The following is a 21,392-nucleotide window of genomic DNA, read 5'->3' as shown; positions in this document are numbered from 1 at the left end:
GCAACCTGACAGCAAAATTTCATAATTGGTGTCTGCTCTAATAGTGAGTTAAAATACAGGAAGAGATATTACTTGACTGCAGTCATATCAGACTCTTCAAGAATAAACAATCCACCTCCAGCTAGATTTAAAACACATTTGGTTGAAATTTGAGCCTTTAGTAAAGTTCAATGGCTTTGTTTAAAGTCCTAGGGAAAATTATGGTAAATACAGTGTGATAACAGATACAAACCTTCCTGATGGGATTGTACCACCAGTTATGTCTTTATATATCTGACATTTAGCTCATACTAAAATTAGATTTGTGAAGGAAAATAAAGAAGTGCTTATTCTATTTTGAGTATTTTATTTATATTTATGATACTATGATCTTTTTTCCTCTCAGATAAGCTTGTGTTTTAATAAGAGTTCCAACTCACTTTAATAATGCACCATTATATCTTAGTAAGCTCTCTTCCATGTGAGTAATAATAATGAGGTATGTCTAAATATAAAATTGCATCCTTAAACATCTAAACACTTTTAGTGCTGGTTGTAATTAGAAACTTAAGAAACGTGCAATTCAATATGCTCATAAAAAGAAAAAACAACAACAACAACAACAACAAAAAACAACTCTGCAGCATCAGTCAACTTGTTGCATCACTAATATTCTTCGGTATGGCAGTGTTTCAAGTGGAAAATAGCTAAGAAGAAAATTGTTGACCTTTTTAAACCACCATCGCTGTTTTAGATCAACACCAGTTTTTTAAGTCTCATTTCCAATCATTTAAATCTGTGAAAATTTAATTTTCACAGATGCATTTTCAAATTTGATATCTTCATTTCTCTAACAACAAAGTTAAAAAATAATTTCCACTATTACTTAAAAAAATATTATCTATCCTGAGATCTTATAAATATACATGTATTTCTAATAAACAATTTTTAATAGAATCTATTCTAACCATATGTATAATATGCTATTCCTTTTTTCCTTACTCAGTGTTTTGACATTTAAACAGATATATATTTCTAAAATACAACCAATGATAAGATATATTTCAAAAGAATCTCGATTGACTGGTGTCTCTTCAGCTTCAGAAACTTTTGTCTTAAATTGAAAATGTAACCTTTTTGACTTGTTTGAATTTTTCAATAATCTCATCTGAATACATATGCAGTAACAACATAGCACTTATGCAAAATTATTGTACAGTGGAGATGCACTTTTGTTTCTGTCTATATTTAAGAATTTGGAGAATAAAGTCTTTATTCTTCCTTAGATAATGACCATAAATGACAGAAAAAACATTCATGTTGGAAAAGCAGAGTTGTTTTTTACCTACATGGATATTTTTAAACTTTTTTGAAAATTCATTTGATTATGCATAAAATAAAATAAAATAAAATAGTAAAGTAAAATAACTAAATTTTGACTTTATATGTTAAAAGTCACTCTTGTATCCAAAGCAGACATCTGAGTTAATGTAAATTTGGTACAGTGGCTAACTCAGACAGTGATCTGAACTTCACATATAAGAAGTAGAGGGAAGTTTTCTATAGAATATTGTATTTTTTATTTTTTTTTTCTAAGTTGAGGACTGTCCAGGAGAGATAAATATACACACTGACAGAACAGTTACATATAATTTTTCTATACAAGACTGCCTCTTGCACTCCACATTCTGTTCATACAAGAAATAGCCTGTTCTACTTTTCAATATACTCTTCTTGTACCATTGTCCTGTCAGGCTGGCAGCAAGGTTCATATGCAGAAGTGCTTACTGAAAGATCTCACTTTATCCTTTTATACACTGGGATCCTGGAGGCACTGATTGACAAAGTGAGTAGGATTTCATGTCCTAGGTGCAGAAAATTTGTAGGTCATTTTCAGGGGAATTACTGAAGTATGTAGTGAACAATACACCCCGTTATAACTGAAATGATTTCTCTTGAAGAAATAAAGATGAATTGGATTTACAGGTCCAGAGACTGTGGCCATTACTACAGAGCATGATATATGTGAAAAACTGCAGTTTCTTTAAATGCTTGTGGAGAGCTGAGTGGTGATGCTGTTCTGTGTTATTAAAATGCATAATGTCATTAATCTGGCAGTTGAATTAAATGGAAGGCTTATGCAGTGCATATTTATTCTGGCTGATATAATACCAGATACAAGTCTTGTCAAGGATATTTATTTAACTGCAGACAGCTTCTTTCTTGGCACTAATTGGCTGCTGCAGAAGAGAGACCAAGACCAGCTACTCCTCTTACACTCTAGAGGTAGACGTACTGAGTACTCAGTACGTAGCACAAAGCAACAGGAGGGTGATGCCGCTGCTATTGTCCTTAATCCCTCTGCTTGGCAAAGAACTGACAATTTCCAGATGTGATTACTTTGGCAAATGTTATTAATTCCCAATGTGATTTCTAAATAAATATTTATGTCTGAAAAGAGTTGAAAATTTGTTTTTCCTGAAGGTTTTGGATGAAAAGAAATCACGTATATTACAAATTACATAGGGTGACATAACTCATTAATGTTACCTCAGTTTTATAGCTGTTCATCTATGAACTCCTCTGAGTTCATAAATGGAACTTAATAAAAGTGCTTGAATATATTTACTGAATAATTAAAGCAAAATACTGAGTATTGTAGACCATAGAGGAAGAAAAATCTTATTGCAGGTCCACAGGGAAAGCAATTAAATGACCAGTTGAGTTTTTCAGGTCTAGTGGAAACTTTCATACTGCACTGAACAAACAAGTAAAGACTGACATCACTCAGTTTTACATCTTACAGCTGCCTGTAAGGTGTCTGAAGAACTGAAAGTAGCCATCTAAGCAGTTAGCAGTAAGAACAAAGTTGTTCCTCTTGCTTCAGAAAAGCTACTGAAAACAGTTTGAATACATTTTCTTTCTTGCATATTTCTCTTTGCTGACAAATGCGTGTACATAACTAATTTATGAATTGTCAAATTTTTCACAATTTTCATCTTTACTCTTATGTGACTGCTACTTAGGTGTGATTAACACTGTTGTAGCTAATAATAGATATTGGTGAATTTATCATAAATGCTACAAGAGAGCAGAGAACTTAATAAGTGATAGTTATGAACTAATGTAGTTAGTAATGGACTTCTATTTCAGGTTCTGATGAGGTCAATTTCTGTTACAGTGCTCATTCCTATGGCAAATCAGGAGCAGCAAAGCTCTTTAAATTGCTTCATCAATGGCATCTTGTGAGCTGAAGTTTAGGAAATGTCAGTCTCTGGTAAATGGGTAGAAAAATCCCAAGTAACTAATTTCACTACTCTTCTTAAAAGACCTTATCCAATAGGTTTGGATTAACCTTACAACATGTCCATGGAAGTGACACAGTAGCACATAGTTGTACCCATTCTGAGCAACCAATATGTTAAGCTTTATCCTGAACCCGAGCAGTACCCACATCTTTTCATGGTGTATTCATGAGAATGAAGCTAAACAGCAGCTCTTCACTGTTGATAGTTCAGAGAAGATGAGAACTGTTTCTGCCATCTCCATTTTCTCTTGGGCTTACTGATGATATTTTATATCTGATTTGCAATAAGAATCCCAAAATGTTAGCTCCTCTAATAACATTGGATGACCTGCAAAACAATTCAAAAAGCTTTCCTTTTCACATGGCTATGCTGATCTCCGCAATACTTAAGTAAATTATTTAAGTATATGTATTTTAGACCCAGTGAAAATGCAGTAGTTAGTAAGAAATGGAAATACTTCTTGCTTTTCTTATCAACTTCACATGCATGCATTGGAATGGAATAAAATTGGTATTTCACATTTAAAAACTCATTTTAAAATATGCAAATGCAAATATATTTAACTAGTAGAAGGTAATCAATATTTATTAAAATATTAATTTATTATTTTGTGGGTACTGCACAGTATTTTAAAAATAGGTTTTACTCATCTGAATAATTCAGAAATTCAGGGCTACAAGACATTTTGAGATTTTTATTCAGGATTTGCAAATGTTTTGTTTTGTTCTTCAGAACATAACTTCAGATGTTCATTATTATAAAAATTATGATTAAATCACATTTTAAAATTGGGCAGTAATCATTGTATGCTTCTTCCTAGAATTTGACTTGTCAATTTGAAAGCTATACTAATATTATGAATTTAAAAAACCCTATAAAATATTAATTTAAATATTGAAAGTCCTTCCTTGACAGGAAGAACTTAACAAGAAAATGTTCCACTGTAGAATAAACCTTTAATATTGTTATCAGTAAATTAAATGTTCATAAATCAGTTCAGAAATTGTCTTATGAAACTATGAAAAAATGTGGTTCATTACATTTTCTTTAAAATTAGTTGAAATATTATTAGACCTTAAAAATAACTGATCTTCCCAGTCTTGAAAGATTCCTTGCCGTTTACATTGGCTTAATATCATTTCACTTTCATTTGTCCTATAAGAAATTCCACTGACATTTCACTGTAAATACGTCCATGATATGACTTTTATCAAATATTAGCTTAATATAATTACATTACATTTAAACCACTTTGTAAATAGCATTGTCAAAAAGGCTCTGGACTGAGCAAATTAGTTCTTTATTGAATGCAAGAAAGAACATGAACTCAGTAGAGGTTATTTATATTCTGTCTAAACAGTGTCTGTCATAATCATGGTCTAGTAGTTAACTTTATATGTAAATATACCATCAGGGAATGCTCAACAGTCAAACTCCATGTAAAAAAAAAAAAAAAAAAAAAAAAAAAAAATCAGACAAAACTATTATCTCCACTATTCCTGTTGAACTTTGTAACATCTTAGCCTTTGCTTTTCTGAAGCCTTCAGTTCTCCATGGAGAGAATGTTACCAGTCCTGACATGCACGGAAGCAAGGAGGATTGGCTGTGCTGCTGACCGTGAAAATTCACATCTTCCATGTCCTGATTGAAGTACAGGTTGTGCAGTGAGGGACTCGGCCTTCAGTGTTGATTAGGAGATTTTATTTCAGTGATCTGAACAGTAAATCTTCAGTTAGACTTTGGACTTTTTCCAGGAGTGTAATGATCCCTTTGTAGAAAGCTTAGTCAGCAATACCTAGCTCATTCCATTCACTAATTTCATAGCTTTTCCACATTGAGGACTCATCTTAGAAGTTTATTTGCATTAGGGCATCCTCCAAATTTGAACAAAAGCATTTTCTAGCAATATTACTTGAAATCATCAAAGTGTATTTGTTCTTTCCAGGATAGACTATATATATATTTTTTTCAGTACAGACATGTGGGTGGCAGTAGTTTAATTTCTTACTCTTTTAAGTTACTGCTCTCATATACAACATCAGAATTGCTTAACACTGGTTACTTCATCATTATCTGTGAATATGGTGGGGGCTTTTTATTTTTTAAAGGAAATGAAAATTGTATCATTTGAAGCGTCAATGGCTTGAGATTTCCACTATTGTGTAATTAGTACAGGAAAAATAAATGTTATGTAGCAAACATTCGTTCAGTAAGTCACATTCTTTCCTCTGAGCAGTGTAGCCACTGTGAAGACCTACTTTGAGAGATGATTTAGATTTAAGTAATTATCCCTTTCCTGATGGTTCAGATAAGCTGATAAATATGCATATGATTGAAAAGGAAAATGAAGTAGTGATCACGGAAGAAAGCACTTTGATATCAGTACCAGGATATCTATGCTAAGGACTTCACTTCTTAATTAATGTAATTAAAAAAGAAGGAACCAACATTGTTGCATATAAATTTATTCTAAATACTAGAAAACAAATATTAAAAATACTAGGTGCTGTTATTATTGAAAAGAATATGATTTTACTGAAAATATTTTGGGTTTCTTTTGTATTAGTGCTGAGAGTATTCCCTTAGTACTCGTGTTTCATGTATTCACATTATTTTTGAACAGCCATGAGATAATATCAACCATTTTACTACTACACCAAACAATTCATTAAAATATGTTTTAATGTACAAAAATGTTTTAATAAGTTGTTTACAATCAGCACAGTGAATTCAAACAAATTCCATAGTTTGGTCAAAATTCTGGGAAAAATAAAGAACTATGGGAATTGAAAACCACATCTAATAGAGAATAAATGTTAGACAAATTACTTGTTGCACATTATATGCATCAGCTATTTTAGATCACTGATTTTTACAAACTGCCAACAGGGAAAATCTATATCTTATGTTTCCAAAAAAGAAGCTCACTGAATCTGTATAATTTGTGAAGAAAGCAGAATAAGAAAAAAACAGTACTAAAAGCTTAATAAAAAGCTTAGTCCATCCTTACTTTTAAATATTTGACAGTAGATCTAGCTCAAATCATGTTATGAGGAAAAATAAATCTATAGAATATAATGTGTTCAAGACAGCTTCATTTTCTTTAATGCACTTAATTACAAATGAAGTCAACAATCTGTTCCAAACATGTTAGTTGGATTTTTCTGAGTTTCAAATTTATTGCTCAAATGAAATGATTTTAAGATTATTTTCAGCAGCATCTCTTGCTTAGTAGTTCTTCCTATAGTAAGTGAATATATATATATATTTCTATTTGCTCAGAGTTAAAAAGTAAATGCATGTTTTACAGGGATTCTCATTCTAGGCTGGAGATAGTGAAGACTTAAAAAATAAAATCCAGAAAATTAAAAAGATAAATTGTAGATCAGAGATTACAATACACGCAAGCATTTCTTATATATAGTATTTTCATGTTCCTTGTATTATTTCATACAAAACACAATTGTGATTATCTCACATGTAGAGTGGTAGCCACATATTAGCTGTCAAAGCCTGGGTTAGACGTTATGAACTGTGCTTCTTAATTTGTGGATGTATGATAACTCTACCATATTGCACTTCTTTCACTCCTTTTGTTCACACAGCTGGTCAAATGTTACCAGTACCCTTGACAAAAGAAGATATATTTTGGGGGAGGGGGAGTGGAGGAAGAAAAAAAAAAAAAAAAAGTGATTCTTTCATTGTGTTAATCAAGATTTCTAGGTAGGTAAATTTTTATAGTGTTACAAAGTGATATATTTTTCCCTTTGCATATTTTGCTGACAATTATACTGAGATAAACCAGAATACTTAGCAAAAATCTTAACAAGATTGCCAGTGTCCAACATTCATGACTTAATTCATAGTATCTCCATGTCACTGCAGTCTGCTTCTACATTTTAATATCTTTGTGTAACAGAGCTGAAGTTTATTTTATACTGATAGGGCCAGGTAACAGTCAAGTGTTGTCATATAAAAGTTGTTACATCTATTGTTCTGGGTTCCTTGTCTGGTGCAAGTTACCATAGTTCTGTTGTCCTCAGTGCATATTTCATTAATACATATATCTTTATTTTCCATGGAAATTAAAATTATTGTGATTCAAGAATTCAGTGAGAAATTTAGAGAAGTTCATCTTTCGTTATGATTCTCCTTTTACTCAGCTCCAATTATTCTCTATTCTATTTCTGTTCTTCGGACAACATTTAATATTTTTGTTTTGTTTTTAAGTTTGATTGAATGGGTACAGCAATACCTTGTTCTAGCAACAATGTCATGGTCTAGTGATGAAAATTTTGGTTTATTAATTACTCCCCATTTGTGCAACAGAGAAATCACCAAATTAATTTAATTAATTTGTAATTTCTGTGTTGCACCATTGCAACAGCAGAAGAGAAATCAGGAAAATAAACGGTTTGGTGGATCTGAGGATGGGGGTGAGGGGAGAGGCTGTACTCTACCTTCTTTAACAGATATGGCCATAAGGGGAAAAACTTAAATATTAATGAAAATACTTATTTCCCAGAGGCCTGGCCAGCAAAGAATGCTGAAAGAGATAATTCACTAAGCCAAGGAACACAGTGGCTGAAAAGCATATTATCACTGAAGTGAAAAACAAAGGCAGCTGATATTAATTATTAATTGAGGAGGTTTCCTATGGAGGTTTAGATGAGCTACAGGCACAGTGTGTAAAGTCACTTGACTAACACACTGTTATGTCGCCATTCAGAGAAACTCACATTATTGTGTAAACCTAATGTTAAGTTCGCCTTATATAAGTCACCTGGAAGAATGTGAAAATCCTAATCAGGATTTTTTATCTGTGTTGAAAGCTGTACCTGCATAAATGAGAGGTGGCAGGTTGCATGTTTAGATTGTTTCAGGAATTACTATCAGCAACTAAATAGCAGCTGTCATCTTGTGCTCACACTGTGTTGCTGTATATACATGCTTGCTCCTATATACAAAGGACTGTCAAAGTATGTTACAACTTGAGCTGCTTAGAGGGAAGCTGAAATGGAATAATACAGCAGGAACTCTCTCTTACACTACAAAATTGTCTTTTTAACAAACCTGTTCAACGTTTCCTCTGTTCATTTCCTGTGAATATTCTAACACACAGGCTAGCTTTCCCAAAACAGCTACTGTGGCACATTACTAAGCTAGTCTGAAGGCATGATATTGTCCCCTAAAGATGTGTAACAGGAACAAAGCTTAATTCTCCTTTGTCACCCAGTGCGTTGTTCTGCCCTCAAGGATTAGGGATGAAGGGAATCTCGAAGGCTTCCTAAAAAGATATGACTTATTAAGCACAGGAAATTAAATTTATGCTTGCCACTTGATGTTTTTCAGGCAAAGACCAGAAATACACTCATGTCCATACATAACCAATTGAAATTTCTCCTATTTTGATGGTTGGGCTAGATTACCTTATTTTCCAATGTTAATTATTCTGTGATTCTATGGTTTTGAGCTACTAATATATTAATATTGCTGATATTATTAAAGCAGTAATTAGAAGCAAAGAGATCAGAGGTGTAATGTTCCAAGGTATGTGTGCTAACCATGGGAAAAAAATTAAAAAAATTAAAAAAAAAATCTGAGGAATTCTGGAGAGAGATGAATATGAATAATCTGTTCCATATGAATGATGTTTGTTTCAAATGTATTGCTAGATTCTTTGTACACTGAGTAAGCCAGTAGAAACTGGAACCTATTCCAAACCAATTTGCAATTAAAAAAAAAAAAAAAAAAAAAAAAAAAAAAAAAAAAAAAAAAAAAAAGCATGAGTTTTAGAGAATATTATTCTTTTGTTTTGGGCTTTCTACAAGTATCAACATACTGGTTTCAGGCAAAGAATTCATTGTAAGGTAGGCATTTTGTAAATTCAAAACTGGAAAATACAGACAGCTTTGGGATGATAACCATGCAATCAAAGCAATGCCAGAGCCATTTCAGCCATTAATGTAGGTGAATACTGGAACAAGAACTCTCCGATTATCTGTCAGAATACTTGTCCTGTTGTAGAAAGAGTTCTTTGGAACAAGACTTCTAATTACATTAGGACCAGATTTGTCTTTTGAATTGTCCATCATGTTTTGCAAGATATTTTTAGTTTTCTTAACAAAGATTTGTCTTTGTCTCACTAGGCAAAGCTTTAATGAAGAAGCATCAACACTGCTAACAATTGCACAAAGAGGGACCGAAGACCTTTCCGACCAATGATGTGGTTGTCATGGAAACTGTTTCTGTTTCTGTCACTCACTGGGTGTCTTTCAGGTAAATTGAGACAAAAACAAGACAACTCTGCTTACCGTTTGAACCACTAACAGACAGGAAGATTTCCATCATGCCAAACAGATAATATCACTATTAAAACTATTTTCCTAGGTGGTGAAATTGTGAAGGATTATATTAAGACATTTATAAGTGTAACTCATCTACTTTTACTTTATTTGTAGTTAAACCTGAATAATATTAAAAAGAGACAAAACTAAGTATATTATTTAAAAAAAAAAAACAACAAAAAACAAAAAGCAATGTTAGATGTATTATCAAGAAAGAAAAACAAAAAATAAAATCATTAATTAGCATGGTGCCTTCCTAAGTAGTAACAAGTAAAGGATGCTTCACATTGGGGTCTGTGAATTCTTACCATGCTCAGGTTCTATAAATTAGTTATTAGGTTGTTTTCTTAATACTGAGTGTGATTTTTTGAATGTGTTGGTATTTGCATGGGTAGTAAGTGCATTTCTTTTGCAAGTTTTTGTCATTCCATTAGCTTAGTTGATTTTATTTTTGCTAGTAATGGAATAGATTAATCTATAATCATTTAGGTTTATCTTATGGGAATTTTTGTAACTTGAAGGGTTCTGTCTCTAATTGATCTTTACCACTCTGTTTTCATAATGCTTCCTTATAATCTCAATCAGTAGTTACCAATCTACTCTTTTCTCAGTTTGTTCTCGAACTCATGACTTTTTGTCATCACGTGACATTTTGTACTAGTCAATGAAATGGAATATTTGAGTTTGTTATAATGCTGTGATACTGGAGACAGGAATTTAAAAAAGGAAAATATCTATGGATATCAATGTATATGCATTGAAAGAGTTTATAAAATGATCCAATTGAATTTGGTTTTTTTCTAATGTACCTTCATTATTTTGTATTATCTAATCTAAATCCCTTTTTCAAGATCTCCGTGAGTGTTTTTCATGTTTTAACACATTGTGTGTCAACATTATTGATCTTGGCAATATTTCTGTCTGGCAGGATGTATTAAGGTGTAATTTTAAACTTCATTTTGTATTGTGATTCTGTAGGACTCTTAAAGATTTATTCTGCATTACTGGAGTAAATCTGGACTCTTTTAGTAAATAATATTTAACTACAGAATTTCACTTTACATGCTTCTGCAGTTAAAATATACATGATGAAACGCATATTTCGCATACACTACAATACACAACAATAATTTTAAAATTAGTAAAAATCATTTGTTAGAAATTTTGATGCTCTAAGAACTGAAATTCATCAGATATATTTTTTCAGAAGGATTAAAGTGTATTTTAATTAGATTGTCAGTGTTCCCAATAATTTAATTTACTGTCTCCGTATCTTTCACATCTAATTATATCATTATACATTTGAGCTGATTTTATACTGCAGCACTAACTAGAACATGTTTACAGCTGCAAATAGTTCCTACTACTGATGTATCCTAGTAAGTTAGATGCCTGAATGCACTCTTCTTAAAGATAGAGCAAAAGATATTGATGCTGCTTCAATAGGATAAAGTTCATTTGATTCCTGTTGTTTTGAGCTACATTAAAATTCAATAGTTATCATTAAATCATCAGATCATGGGATCATTCTTATCAACAGCCAATGTCTGGAAGAAAGAACTACAGTGTTGCATTGATTTTGCAGTATTGAGGGAAATCATCCAAGAAAAGATAGATGATCTCTTTGGTTTGTGTTGACTATTTTTTTTGTTATTTTATTTTAACACTGACCCAGGTATTTTGGGCTTTGCTCATGCATAACTGTTTACAAGCATGCTTGAGTTGTGTGGGAAATGATCTGTGGGTGGAAAAAAAATATATATTTTCTTAATACCAGGCTGAGGACATAATTAGGTCTTTTACTCCAGTTTAGCTATAAGTAACAGTACAGCTCAGCTACCCACAACAGAGAAACATTACGTTTATGAAGAATCAGTAATTAAAAGACACAAAGATACTCCCAGCATTGATTTCTTATGGCAGATATTGCATTTTGGGACAAACTGAAGAAGAATTAAGATATTATGTGTGCCCCCGGTGGCGCAGTGGTATAAAGTGCTGCTTGCGGCACCGAAGGGCCAGGGTTCGAATCCCCCTTGTGGTGCAGGGGGTAGAAGTGCCACTTCGCTACACAGAGGGCTCGAAACCTGGGAGTTGGACTCGATGATCTCTAAGGTCCCTTTCAACTCGCACGATACTATGATACTATGATGATATGATTATGTTAGACCTAGAGTCCACTTAATTTCTTAACTAATAGTTGAAAAAATATTGTTTTAATTTTGTGGGGATTTTTTTAGTCCTCATAAGATTATCCTGTAGGAAAATACTTCCAGCTGTAAGAGGACAGGTTGATCTGAAATTCAGAGGCCTTTCATATCTGATTGTGTTAAAATAATACTTGAAGTGAGTTCAGAGGTGTTTGTCTTAAAGTTAAATGGATGTAGTCAGAATTTAATTTGCTGGTAATTATTAGCTTCCTTGAGAGTTTATGTAGGTAAATATATATACTTATAAGCTACATGCTTGGGGCATTTAAACAAGAATAACAAGAGATAACAGGTGTCTATAGATTTTTCAGTGGAAAGCCAGAATAATATAGGATTTTGACAATTTTATTTATGTATTTCTTTATTTATTCTGGATTATTTGATTGCCTTTGTGTTCCTACTGTGTAGTCATGACATTACAATTCAGACTGCACTATTTTGTGTGCAACAGGGCTGGTATTATGTTACTAGGGATTTACTGTCCCATTTCTCCATGATCGCTTTGCAATCTGCTTTTATGTGTATATTAAATGCTATTTATTTTTAGTTCATGCTAATGGTAGATAAGGAGAGAATATTTTTTCCTCTGCCCATTTGTCTACCTTTTCTGTTTTAACACCTGTTGCACATTAATCATGTCAAAGTGAGACTCCTTTTCTCTGTAAGACTTTATAACTCATAGCATCAGTGAAATTATGTGTATAATGCAAGTACTACAGTCTATCAAGATAGATGTGGTACTTCTGAGATGCAGTGATCACTCTTCACAGACCCAAGTGGGTAAAAACTTTTCCTTAAACCTCATCCTTGAGTACCATTTATTTCTTTGTACATAAAATATTTTTCCTCCTAGGCAAAGACTCCCTAAATAATGAATTTTTCTTTCTGTCCCTCAGTGTGGTGCTCAAAATTAAAAACAGCATGACTTTTTTTCTGAACAGTCGCTTGCTTGAATATGATATGAATGGACACTTACAAAGAATGCTTTTAAGTATGAGAGCATATGCTGAGCAAAAACAAGTGTCCTTTGTATACTGGACCTAGAGCTAGCAGTGTGCTGAGGTGCTTCCAGTCTTTTGTTATGACCATTCCTCTCCATCTGGATACTTGGAAGCTTTCAGAAACTGTCTCTGTCATCTGAATTTATCAGCATCCAAAGTGCATCACAAACCTGCTCAATATGTGACTTTCAGAATTCCAGCAGCTGCTGCCAGGATTAAAATTCATAGCCTAAGGTTCATAAACTCATTAACCAAACCGTATAAAGTCTACATACTACTGTGAGTGCCAGAGCTATTTCTCATTTTTATTTTCTGCCTTTTTGACAACATCCTTTCTTTCTCAGAGCAGACAGTATGTGAAAGGTTGCTTCTCTGCCAAATGAATGATGAATACATGAATGACCTGTGTTTATCATTGATAAGCCTATGCAATTACCCTTTCTCCCCCTTCCTCCCCCACCACCAAACTGATGACAGTATACCAAAGAGCATGCAACTGTGCACTTTTGATAGAGGAACATAAAAGCCTGGAGGCAGAGCTCTAGATAAGTACTAGAGCCTGGGGATGTTCACATTCTCATTGTTCCCAGTAAAATGGAAAAGTCAAAACGCACTTAACTCTTGTATTGCCCATCCAGAAATACTGTACAGGCAGACAGTACAAAGCATGAGAGGAAACAATTTCTTACAGTGCTGAAATCCAGCACAGACTGCTACCCAAATTTCAACCTAGATTCCAAACATGATTCAATTGGAGGGGAGAGCCCTTATCTGCTGAATGTATCTCTTCATATAATTGTTAATTAAAAAGAATGAAAAGCTAAAAACGATCTACTCTTGTCAGAATCCTACAGTGTGTTTAGTGTCAAGTAATCAGGAGTATTAAAAGATGAAAAAGTTGGGGTCATGAGAAGATCTATTTTGAGTATGCACAGAAGGGAGTATTTTCATGAGTAGCCCCTCAGCTTGTTTGCATGGATTTGAGAATGGTGGAGTGGTGTTTTTATTGTGGATTTGTGTTTATTTTTTTCTTTAAAAAAGAAAAAAAAAAGTGTGGAATAAGTTATTTAGTTTTTTATATTTTACACCTTATTGGGATTATGTAATGATATGCTAATGTGGTGATTCGTGGTGCTTCAACATGCTGGCTACAAAATTGTAGGCAATTTCCATATGCTTCACTTTTACCATGGAAATAATTGATGTGCTAGGCCTTGTCAGAGCTGAGACCAAAGCAAATGTGACAATATTTAGAACAGGAAAAATAGTAATATTGCCATGTATAAAAAAAGTAATTAATGACTGATATTTCACCACATAACATTAGTAATGCAGCCACTAACATCACATGTGTAACAGAACACATTATAATTGCCTACCTACCTAAGTATACTTGCTGAATTCCATACAGTTACGTTTGTTAAAAAGTTTCTACTTTGTAATGAGCTTTTATCATTCATACCAACAACTGATATTTAGATTAACAATAATTTGCAAAAATTACAGTGATGCTATGGTTACCATCTGGAAATAACATAACCTGCACATCTTTCCTAAGTTTTTGAATTTCTTATTTGGTGAATAAGTCTTAGTGTAATATGCTGTTTGGAGTCACTCAGTTAAAATCTGATGCTTTCACAACATTTTATATTGCATCAGGTATTATATTAATCTACATGCTTATGAACTGGTGATGATATTAAAAGGCATAACATAGAAATGCTTTTTGTGTTAAAATAATGGATTTACAATTGCACAGTTTTTGCAGAAATACAGATTACTAGTTTTCACAGTACAACAGTGATTCTACTTTTCTTTTTTGAATGATACTGAAGATGAATTAAATCTTGATAGAATTCAGTCTTGATGGAATTCAATCTCATTTCGCTAGCATTCAGTGAAAGCACCAGTCAGTATTACCTGTTTATCGTGGATTTGTTTAATGTGTTTGTTCATCTCTCTCCATCTTTTTGGATAAAACAATGAAGACTGAACCTTTGGCTCCAAAAAAAGTCTATCATTTGACACTAAATATTCCCAGTGTCTTTAGCATTGACATTCACTAGCATTTATATCAGAGTACAGCCAAGAGTGAGTCCTTCTGCTTTACCTGCTCTTCTGTCTGAATTTGTCTTTTTAGGAAAAAGCAAAAAACAAACAAACAAAAGAAACACACTCGTTTACTTCAATAAGTTAATTGTGAGATAATAGATTAATAGAAAAATAATGGTATTAAACCTATTGCATAATCTTTTAACTATACTGCTGTTAAGAACTCTGCTGTTGAGATGTCATAAGAGCATCTATCTAGTGCAGAACCTCACGTTCAAATAAACGTCAACTATTCACGCCCTGATTCATCTTATTTAAATTAAATGCTTTAATTATGTTGGAATATAGCATGTCTCCTCTCTGTAGTCACTGAGAGACACTGTATAGCTTTCTGTAATTTTGCACTAAAACAAATTAACTTCTAGCATGAAGGATATAAAGTTAGACCTATTTCAAGATTTTGTTTGATTTGAGAATGTAGAGAGAAAGCATACTGCTGAACAGACATAAGTTTTTTTAACAATGCCAATGTGAAAAAAATATATATTTTTCTAAAGTAGTGTACACTGTACCACCAAAGCTTTAAATATGATAGTGAAAACTTTGAGGAGAAGTGCACAGTTTTGAGTGATGATTGAGAAGTGTCTAGACTGTTGGGTAGACTGTATGAATGTTACTTCATCCTTTCCTCCCCATATCCCAGCTATAAGATGTCTCAGCATAGTCAGGTGCATGGAAAACACTTGCCATGTGGTGCCAGAAAAAAATCTCTGACCCTCTGGCAACTTCCTAACTCTGAGAAGTCTTCAATAAACAGCAGGTTTTATTTGCTTCTGAACACATAACTAATTTAATCCTTAGACCTAGCACCTACATTTAATAGATGAGAAAAGTCAATCCTTATCTCTATCCTGTAATTATAAAAGGCTTCCACTGTTAATGTTTTATAGATCAAATCATTTATTAGAAGTCAATCTTCTACATTAGATAAATAGTGTTTTTTCTTCAACTCAAAGTAATATTCAAATTTGTAGCCAGCGTAGTGTAGAGACTAATGTAGCATTGTTACTTCAATGAATGGCTAAGTCTATCTCTCAAGTACAGTGGAAACATCTCCACTAATGATCCGTAACTTTAATTCATAAAGCCTGTCTCCTACTGCCTTCCAGCAGAATGTTAAAAGTAGTTCTTCAATATTTTCACCAAATATTCCATATCTTTTCTCACTACTGCAGTGAGTGACACTCGACCAGAAGTGATCATCTCCTGGAATCTCTGCTGCTTTTATTTTATAATACTGAGAATTAAGCTGTTGTACAACAGTTTGCCACAGTAATAAGATTTTGCAGGAATATTTGTAATACATCTGCTGTCTAAACTAATTCATTCCACAAAGTAGCTATCATTTGCCCATGGTGAGATTCTGGATGACCATTACTCATGAACAGAAGTAATAAAATCATTAACACTTGGTCTCAACATACAAGTAAGCCTGTTTTTTTGTTTTGTTCTTTTTCCCTTTCCTCTAGTGCCAGTCTTATACAAGGAACAGTTAGCTCATAATGCAGAATAATCTTCAGTTTCAGTGTAACATTAGCAATATCACAAATACAAAATAATAAAAGTCATTAACTTCATTTCATAAAGTCATTAGAAGCTGGAACAATGTTTCTGAAGCATTGTCCTGGCCTTTACTAATACGAATGTAATAAAAAGGCTGTGAAACCTTTGAAATAATGACAAAATCAGCCTTGAAATTAGATACAGTTTTCTAGTAGTGAGACTAAAACAATATTGTAACAGTTCTGCCAGGAAAGCTAGTGGATATAACAATGCTTCAAGTCAGAAAGTAAAATTAAATGTCTTAAAAAATTAAATGTTTTATTAAGTTTCTAATAGAAATTCTGTGCTAAAAAAAGCTGTTGTGATTTTGTTTCTCTCTTTGATTATCAAGTAAAAAAATCTTACAAGCGTTTCAAATATTACTCCATTTTGAAGATAGTCCAAAAATGTAGACATGAACTGTTGTGTTGAAAACCTAGATTACATTTACAAAAATGGCTAAATTTTGTAAGAGTTATTTTGTCAGTTTCTCCACATAGAAGGCAAGCAGGCTGATGTGGAGCAGTCATATACCTTATCAGATACAGAATGAATGCACTTTGTAAGTACAGGAGAACATGAGCATGTGTAACTACAAGGGAATCTCTTACCCACTTAAAAATACACTTGTCAACTATATAGCTGTCTTTGTTCAAATTGCTGCTAGAAGTTTAGTGAAAGTAATTTCTTAACTGTAGTGTAACTAAACCTCTATCCTGAACTGAATGAAAATGAAGTGTGAAAAATAAATGTGTTGTCTGTCAGTATGAAATGTGAATCTGTTGTTCAGTGTTCAGGCTCTGGGAGGCAGAGCTTATTGAACTCCACACAGCACCGTGGCTGGTAACTGCTTTACCCAGTCAACTGTTTTGATAGGTAGTTTTCTTCATATTAAGTGCAGCAGCATGAAAATGCTGATAACAGAAAGAACATTTCCTGAGATTTCGGCTTTTATTCAGCATGGCTACCTTTGTTGTGTACTGAGGACACCTTTCAGAAGAGATTTTCATTTACTTTTTTGGATTTATAAGCCTTAATGTTGAGTATTCCAATACAAACTCTTTACATATAATTCTACTATATACTCCATCAGAGCTGGCTTTGGCTGGAGTTTATGTAAGCTAGAACAATCGGGGAAGAGGTTGTTTTTTTTAAAAAAAAAAAAACAACACCAAAATCTCAGCATGACTATAGCCACTGCAACTCACAAATTCAGTGGTACTCTAAATGTCTAGTGTGATGTAAGCCTTGTGATGAATGCACCATGGTCTCTGCTTCTTGTGTTTGCCCTTAATGTGGTGTGCAACTGTGAAAAGTAGTGTTTTAGTTATGGAATTATAGGTAGTATCAATTTAGCTCAGTGCAAAGCTGTAGGCGGTTTGCTATGGCCCACCACACAGCCATTAACAGTATCATTTTTGCTCAGCACAGAGTTGCAGGTGATAGTATTTAAACTTCCTGAAACACTGTGAGTGATAGCATTTTCAGCTTATCCAGGAAGGCACTTGAAGACAGTCATTCTGAGTCTTTTGTGTAAGCAAGTCAGGTAAATGAAGAATATATTATCTCACCATTTGCAAGAGGATGCAGCAGTCTTGCATTTTAGTATAGAACTATTAAAGTGATTAAAAAGGAACAATGGATCACAGAGTCAGCAGATTTCTGAAGATGGCTGAATTCATAAATATCTCTAAACATTATTAACAGTGTAAGATAGTGGTTCCAAACCCTTACTTTTCACTGAAATCTGTGTAGGAAATGGATGTGAATATTCTCTAGGACTCCAATGGGCCACCAAACTAATTTGTTCAAAATTTTTGAAACTGAAAGCATCTCACAAAGGACTGCAGAATGTAAAATGTGTAGTAGGAAATAGAATGAAAATACAATGTAATACTAGAGGGCAGATACTAATATTTTGCCTCAAAACTAATTTGCAGTAAAGTATTATAAAATGAGGTTTCCAGTCATCTGTTTTAAAGCTATTTATGTCAGAGATGGACAGAGGGGTAGAAAGGAGAGGAATGCATAGCCTCTTATTTATCCAAAGGTACATTAAATCCAACCTGATGGTGTGCACCCATACTTTGCTTATGCACCTGAGAGTAGAGGAAACCTTAAATCTCTTCAGAAGTAACATTCGCAATTTACGTGTGATTTCTGTAATGCAAGAGAATAATTAAATATAGCCCAGCATTATTATAGTTCAAGGTAACATATTTTGCTTTCTTGGTTTACTTTTTTTCTTCGCCACATTCTTGTTCAGTGATCATTTCCTATAAACAACAGAAAGTTCTGTTTTTCCATTTGTCAGACTGTCCTTAACACATCTTGATAGCAAATCTGCTCTTTTGGATTTATGATTTTTATGCACTTCACAGTCATAAGAAAGGTTTAATTAGAAATAATTAAGTTCACGAGTGTGAGAGTTAAGCTAAGCTGCAGAAGAGAGAAACCTTTTTAAAGGTTTCAGTTCCTTCTCTTGTCAAATTCCTTTTCTTCAGTGAATATTTGGATAACTTCAGGTTAAAAAAAGAACTACAGGAAATAAAAATTTAACTTTCCTTTTTTTTTTTTTTTTTTTTTTTTTTTTTTTTTTTTTTTTTTTTTTTGTACAGATCTCCAATAGAATTTAATAGCCAGTAATTCTGATTCTTTTAAAATCTGGAAGACTCTATTTAGCAATGATGTTAGCTGATAAAAGCACATTGCAGAGTTTCACAAAATATTATTTGACTCTAAATTGTGATTTGCGGAAATACCCAACATGCCATTATGAATGATGCATCGTAATATATCTGTTTTAACATATCAATAATGTAAAATCTTGATCAGTAAACTATGTTTTAAATTTGTAATCCAGTAAAGCTTAGTTTTAAAATTTACAACAGCTTATGTCATGTAACTCAGTCTTGAAAAAATAATAAGAAGAATGAAAGATTTTATGGCATTGTTTATGCTTTATAAATACAGAAAATACTCTGAATGTGCAGAAATATCAAAAGTTAGACAGTATTAATTATCCAATAACAATTAATCCTTTTGTGTAAAATTAGTGACCTAGAACCAACGTTCTTTACCTTTATAGTAAATATACCTCTTTCATGATTTTTTATTTTTAATCATTATAATTTATTCGTAGAAGTTCTTTGCAGTTTTGTGGGAAGACATACAGGTCCTGATATCTGAAAGATAATTTCACTTCTGTAATATGAGGCCTGCTCCAAAAGTAATGCCTCCTATTTTATTATGTTGGCCCATAGTGTATGGCAGTAAAGGCTGAAGCTTCCCACCACTATCCTGTTGCATTCCATGCTGCACATGGCAGCAAAAGAGCAGTCCGACAAAATGCTGTCTGATGTGGAAGCGCTTATGAAACAAACACGTGTCACCAAATTCCTCCAGAACTTAGCATGGTATACAATCAGTGGAAATAATAATAGCATTTTTGTTATAACTTGAATTGCACATCTTAGTACAGCTGCTTAAATTTTTAAAAGATCTTCAATAATGATAATTCAGGGGAAAAAAAAACTTTAAAATTAAAATTAAAATGTAAAAACTTTAATTGGGGGGACTGAAGCAACAATTTAGCCTTTCAACAACTATATTCTAGTTTTCATCTAAAAAAATATGATTAAGAACATTTATAATTCTTAGCAATACTTTAGAAAGGAAATCACTGAGTTCCAAAGCCTGTTTCTACTTTATTAAAGTGTATTTTGTAGTAAATTATGGAGTGCAGTAATGAGCTTTTCTTAATTATCCTCATTTTGACATTGCACATGTCATTGAAAAAATTCATTATGAAGTACTAATTAATCTTCCAAGTAGAGAGAAAGCATATGGCTTTCTAGAAAGTCTTCTCATTTCCAACATGAATCTTAGCAAAACTTTCTTATGAAATATTAAGTAACTTTTTCTTTTCTATCTTTTACTTACACACATTTATCAGTTTTCCTTCTACCTAGTTAGGGAAAGCTCCATCTTACTTCATTCAGCAGTGGAATCAGTGCTACAGAGTATTCTAAAAAGGTCTAAATTCCTACAGTATTTGGAGAGATCAAATAGAAATGTCATTTATCTGTGTAAAATATGTAAAGATGAAGTAAGGTAAGTCTTACTAAAGACACAGAATTAATCATGGTGTTTGTGCTATTTTCTTGATGTTTAAGAAATGAGAAATTGTAAAATAAAAAAGCTAGTTCTAGTCTCAGCATGCTATTAATTAAGATTTTTTGGTGTGAAATAGAAGTAAAGGATTAAAAACAGATGTGTCCTATTTTTAAATACACAAAGAATTTTAATGTATCTGCAGAGAAATTCATTAGAACTGCTTTCCAGTGCTCTGATTACAACATTGTCATAACTCATTTTGAAGGAAGTTTGTCTAGCATTTTGCTTAATTTATCTAAGAGTAACCAACAGAGCATTACTGCTGAAAGTAGCAACAGATGAGTTTATTTCTGGTTGCAAGCCTTGAAACTTATCTGTGATTGTGAAAGTGTTAATGCAGCATGTTATATTTCTGCTCAGATCAGTATGATGCTGCGGAATGATCATCATGTACTTAAGGGTGTATATTCTGAGACCAGGTTGGGTTGTCAATGCTGGTAGAGAGTTGAAGATTATTTTAAAAGTTCTTACAGTTGTATCTAGAGAATTTATTTTATTCTTCGTAGAGTTCTGTATTTGGTTGACTGACTGTTTTTTAGTGTGGCAGTTGTTTACGTGAGACACAACCATAGCTGGCAGTGATACTAGTAACTTGTTCTCCTCCATCCTATATTTAAATTGCAAGTGGCTATAAAGCTAGATTAGCCTTTACTATGTTCTCTGAGAATCACGCACTTAGAGATATTAATACTCAAGACCATACACTAGCTATGATAA

The 21,392-nt window shown here is 32.9% G+C and overlaps 1 protein-coding gene across 5 annotated transcripts in view; it reads left to right on the top strand.

Annotated features, from left to right (window-relative positions):
• Positions 1–21,392, top strand: part of CNTN5 (contactin 5) — a 564,185-nt gene that overhangs the window by 255,850 nt on the left and 286,943 nt on the right. For all 5 annotated transcript variants that reach the window (XM_072326761.1, XM_072326767.1, XM_072326763.1 and 2 more), the window contains one exon: positions 9,437–9,566. In XM_072326761.1, coding sequence (XP_072182862.1) covers positions 9,509–9,566 — 58 coding nt within the window. In that variant the 5' untranslated portion in view covers positions 9,437–9,508. The remainder of the gene's footprint in view (positions 1–9,436; positions 9,567–21,392) is intronic.

The sequence above is a fragment of the Excalfactoria chinensis genome, chromosome 1 (genome assembly GCF_039878825.1).
Source record: "Excalfactoria chinensis isolate bCotChi1 chromosome 1, bCotChi1.hap2, whole genome shotgun sequence".
NCBI lineage: Eukaryota > Metazoa > Chordata > Aves > Galliformes > Phasianidae > Excalfactoria > Excalfactoria chinensis.
The sequence above is the reverse complement of the archived record's forward strand: the minus strand, read 5'-3'. Positions and strand labels throughout refer to the sequence as shown.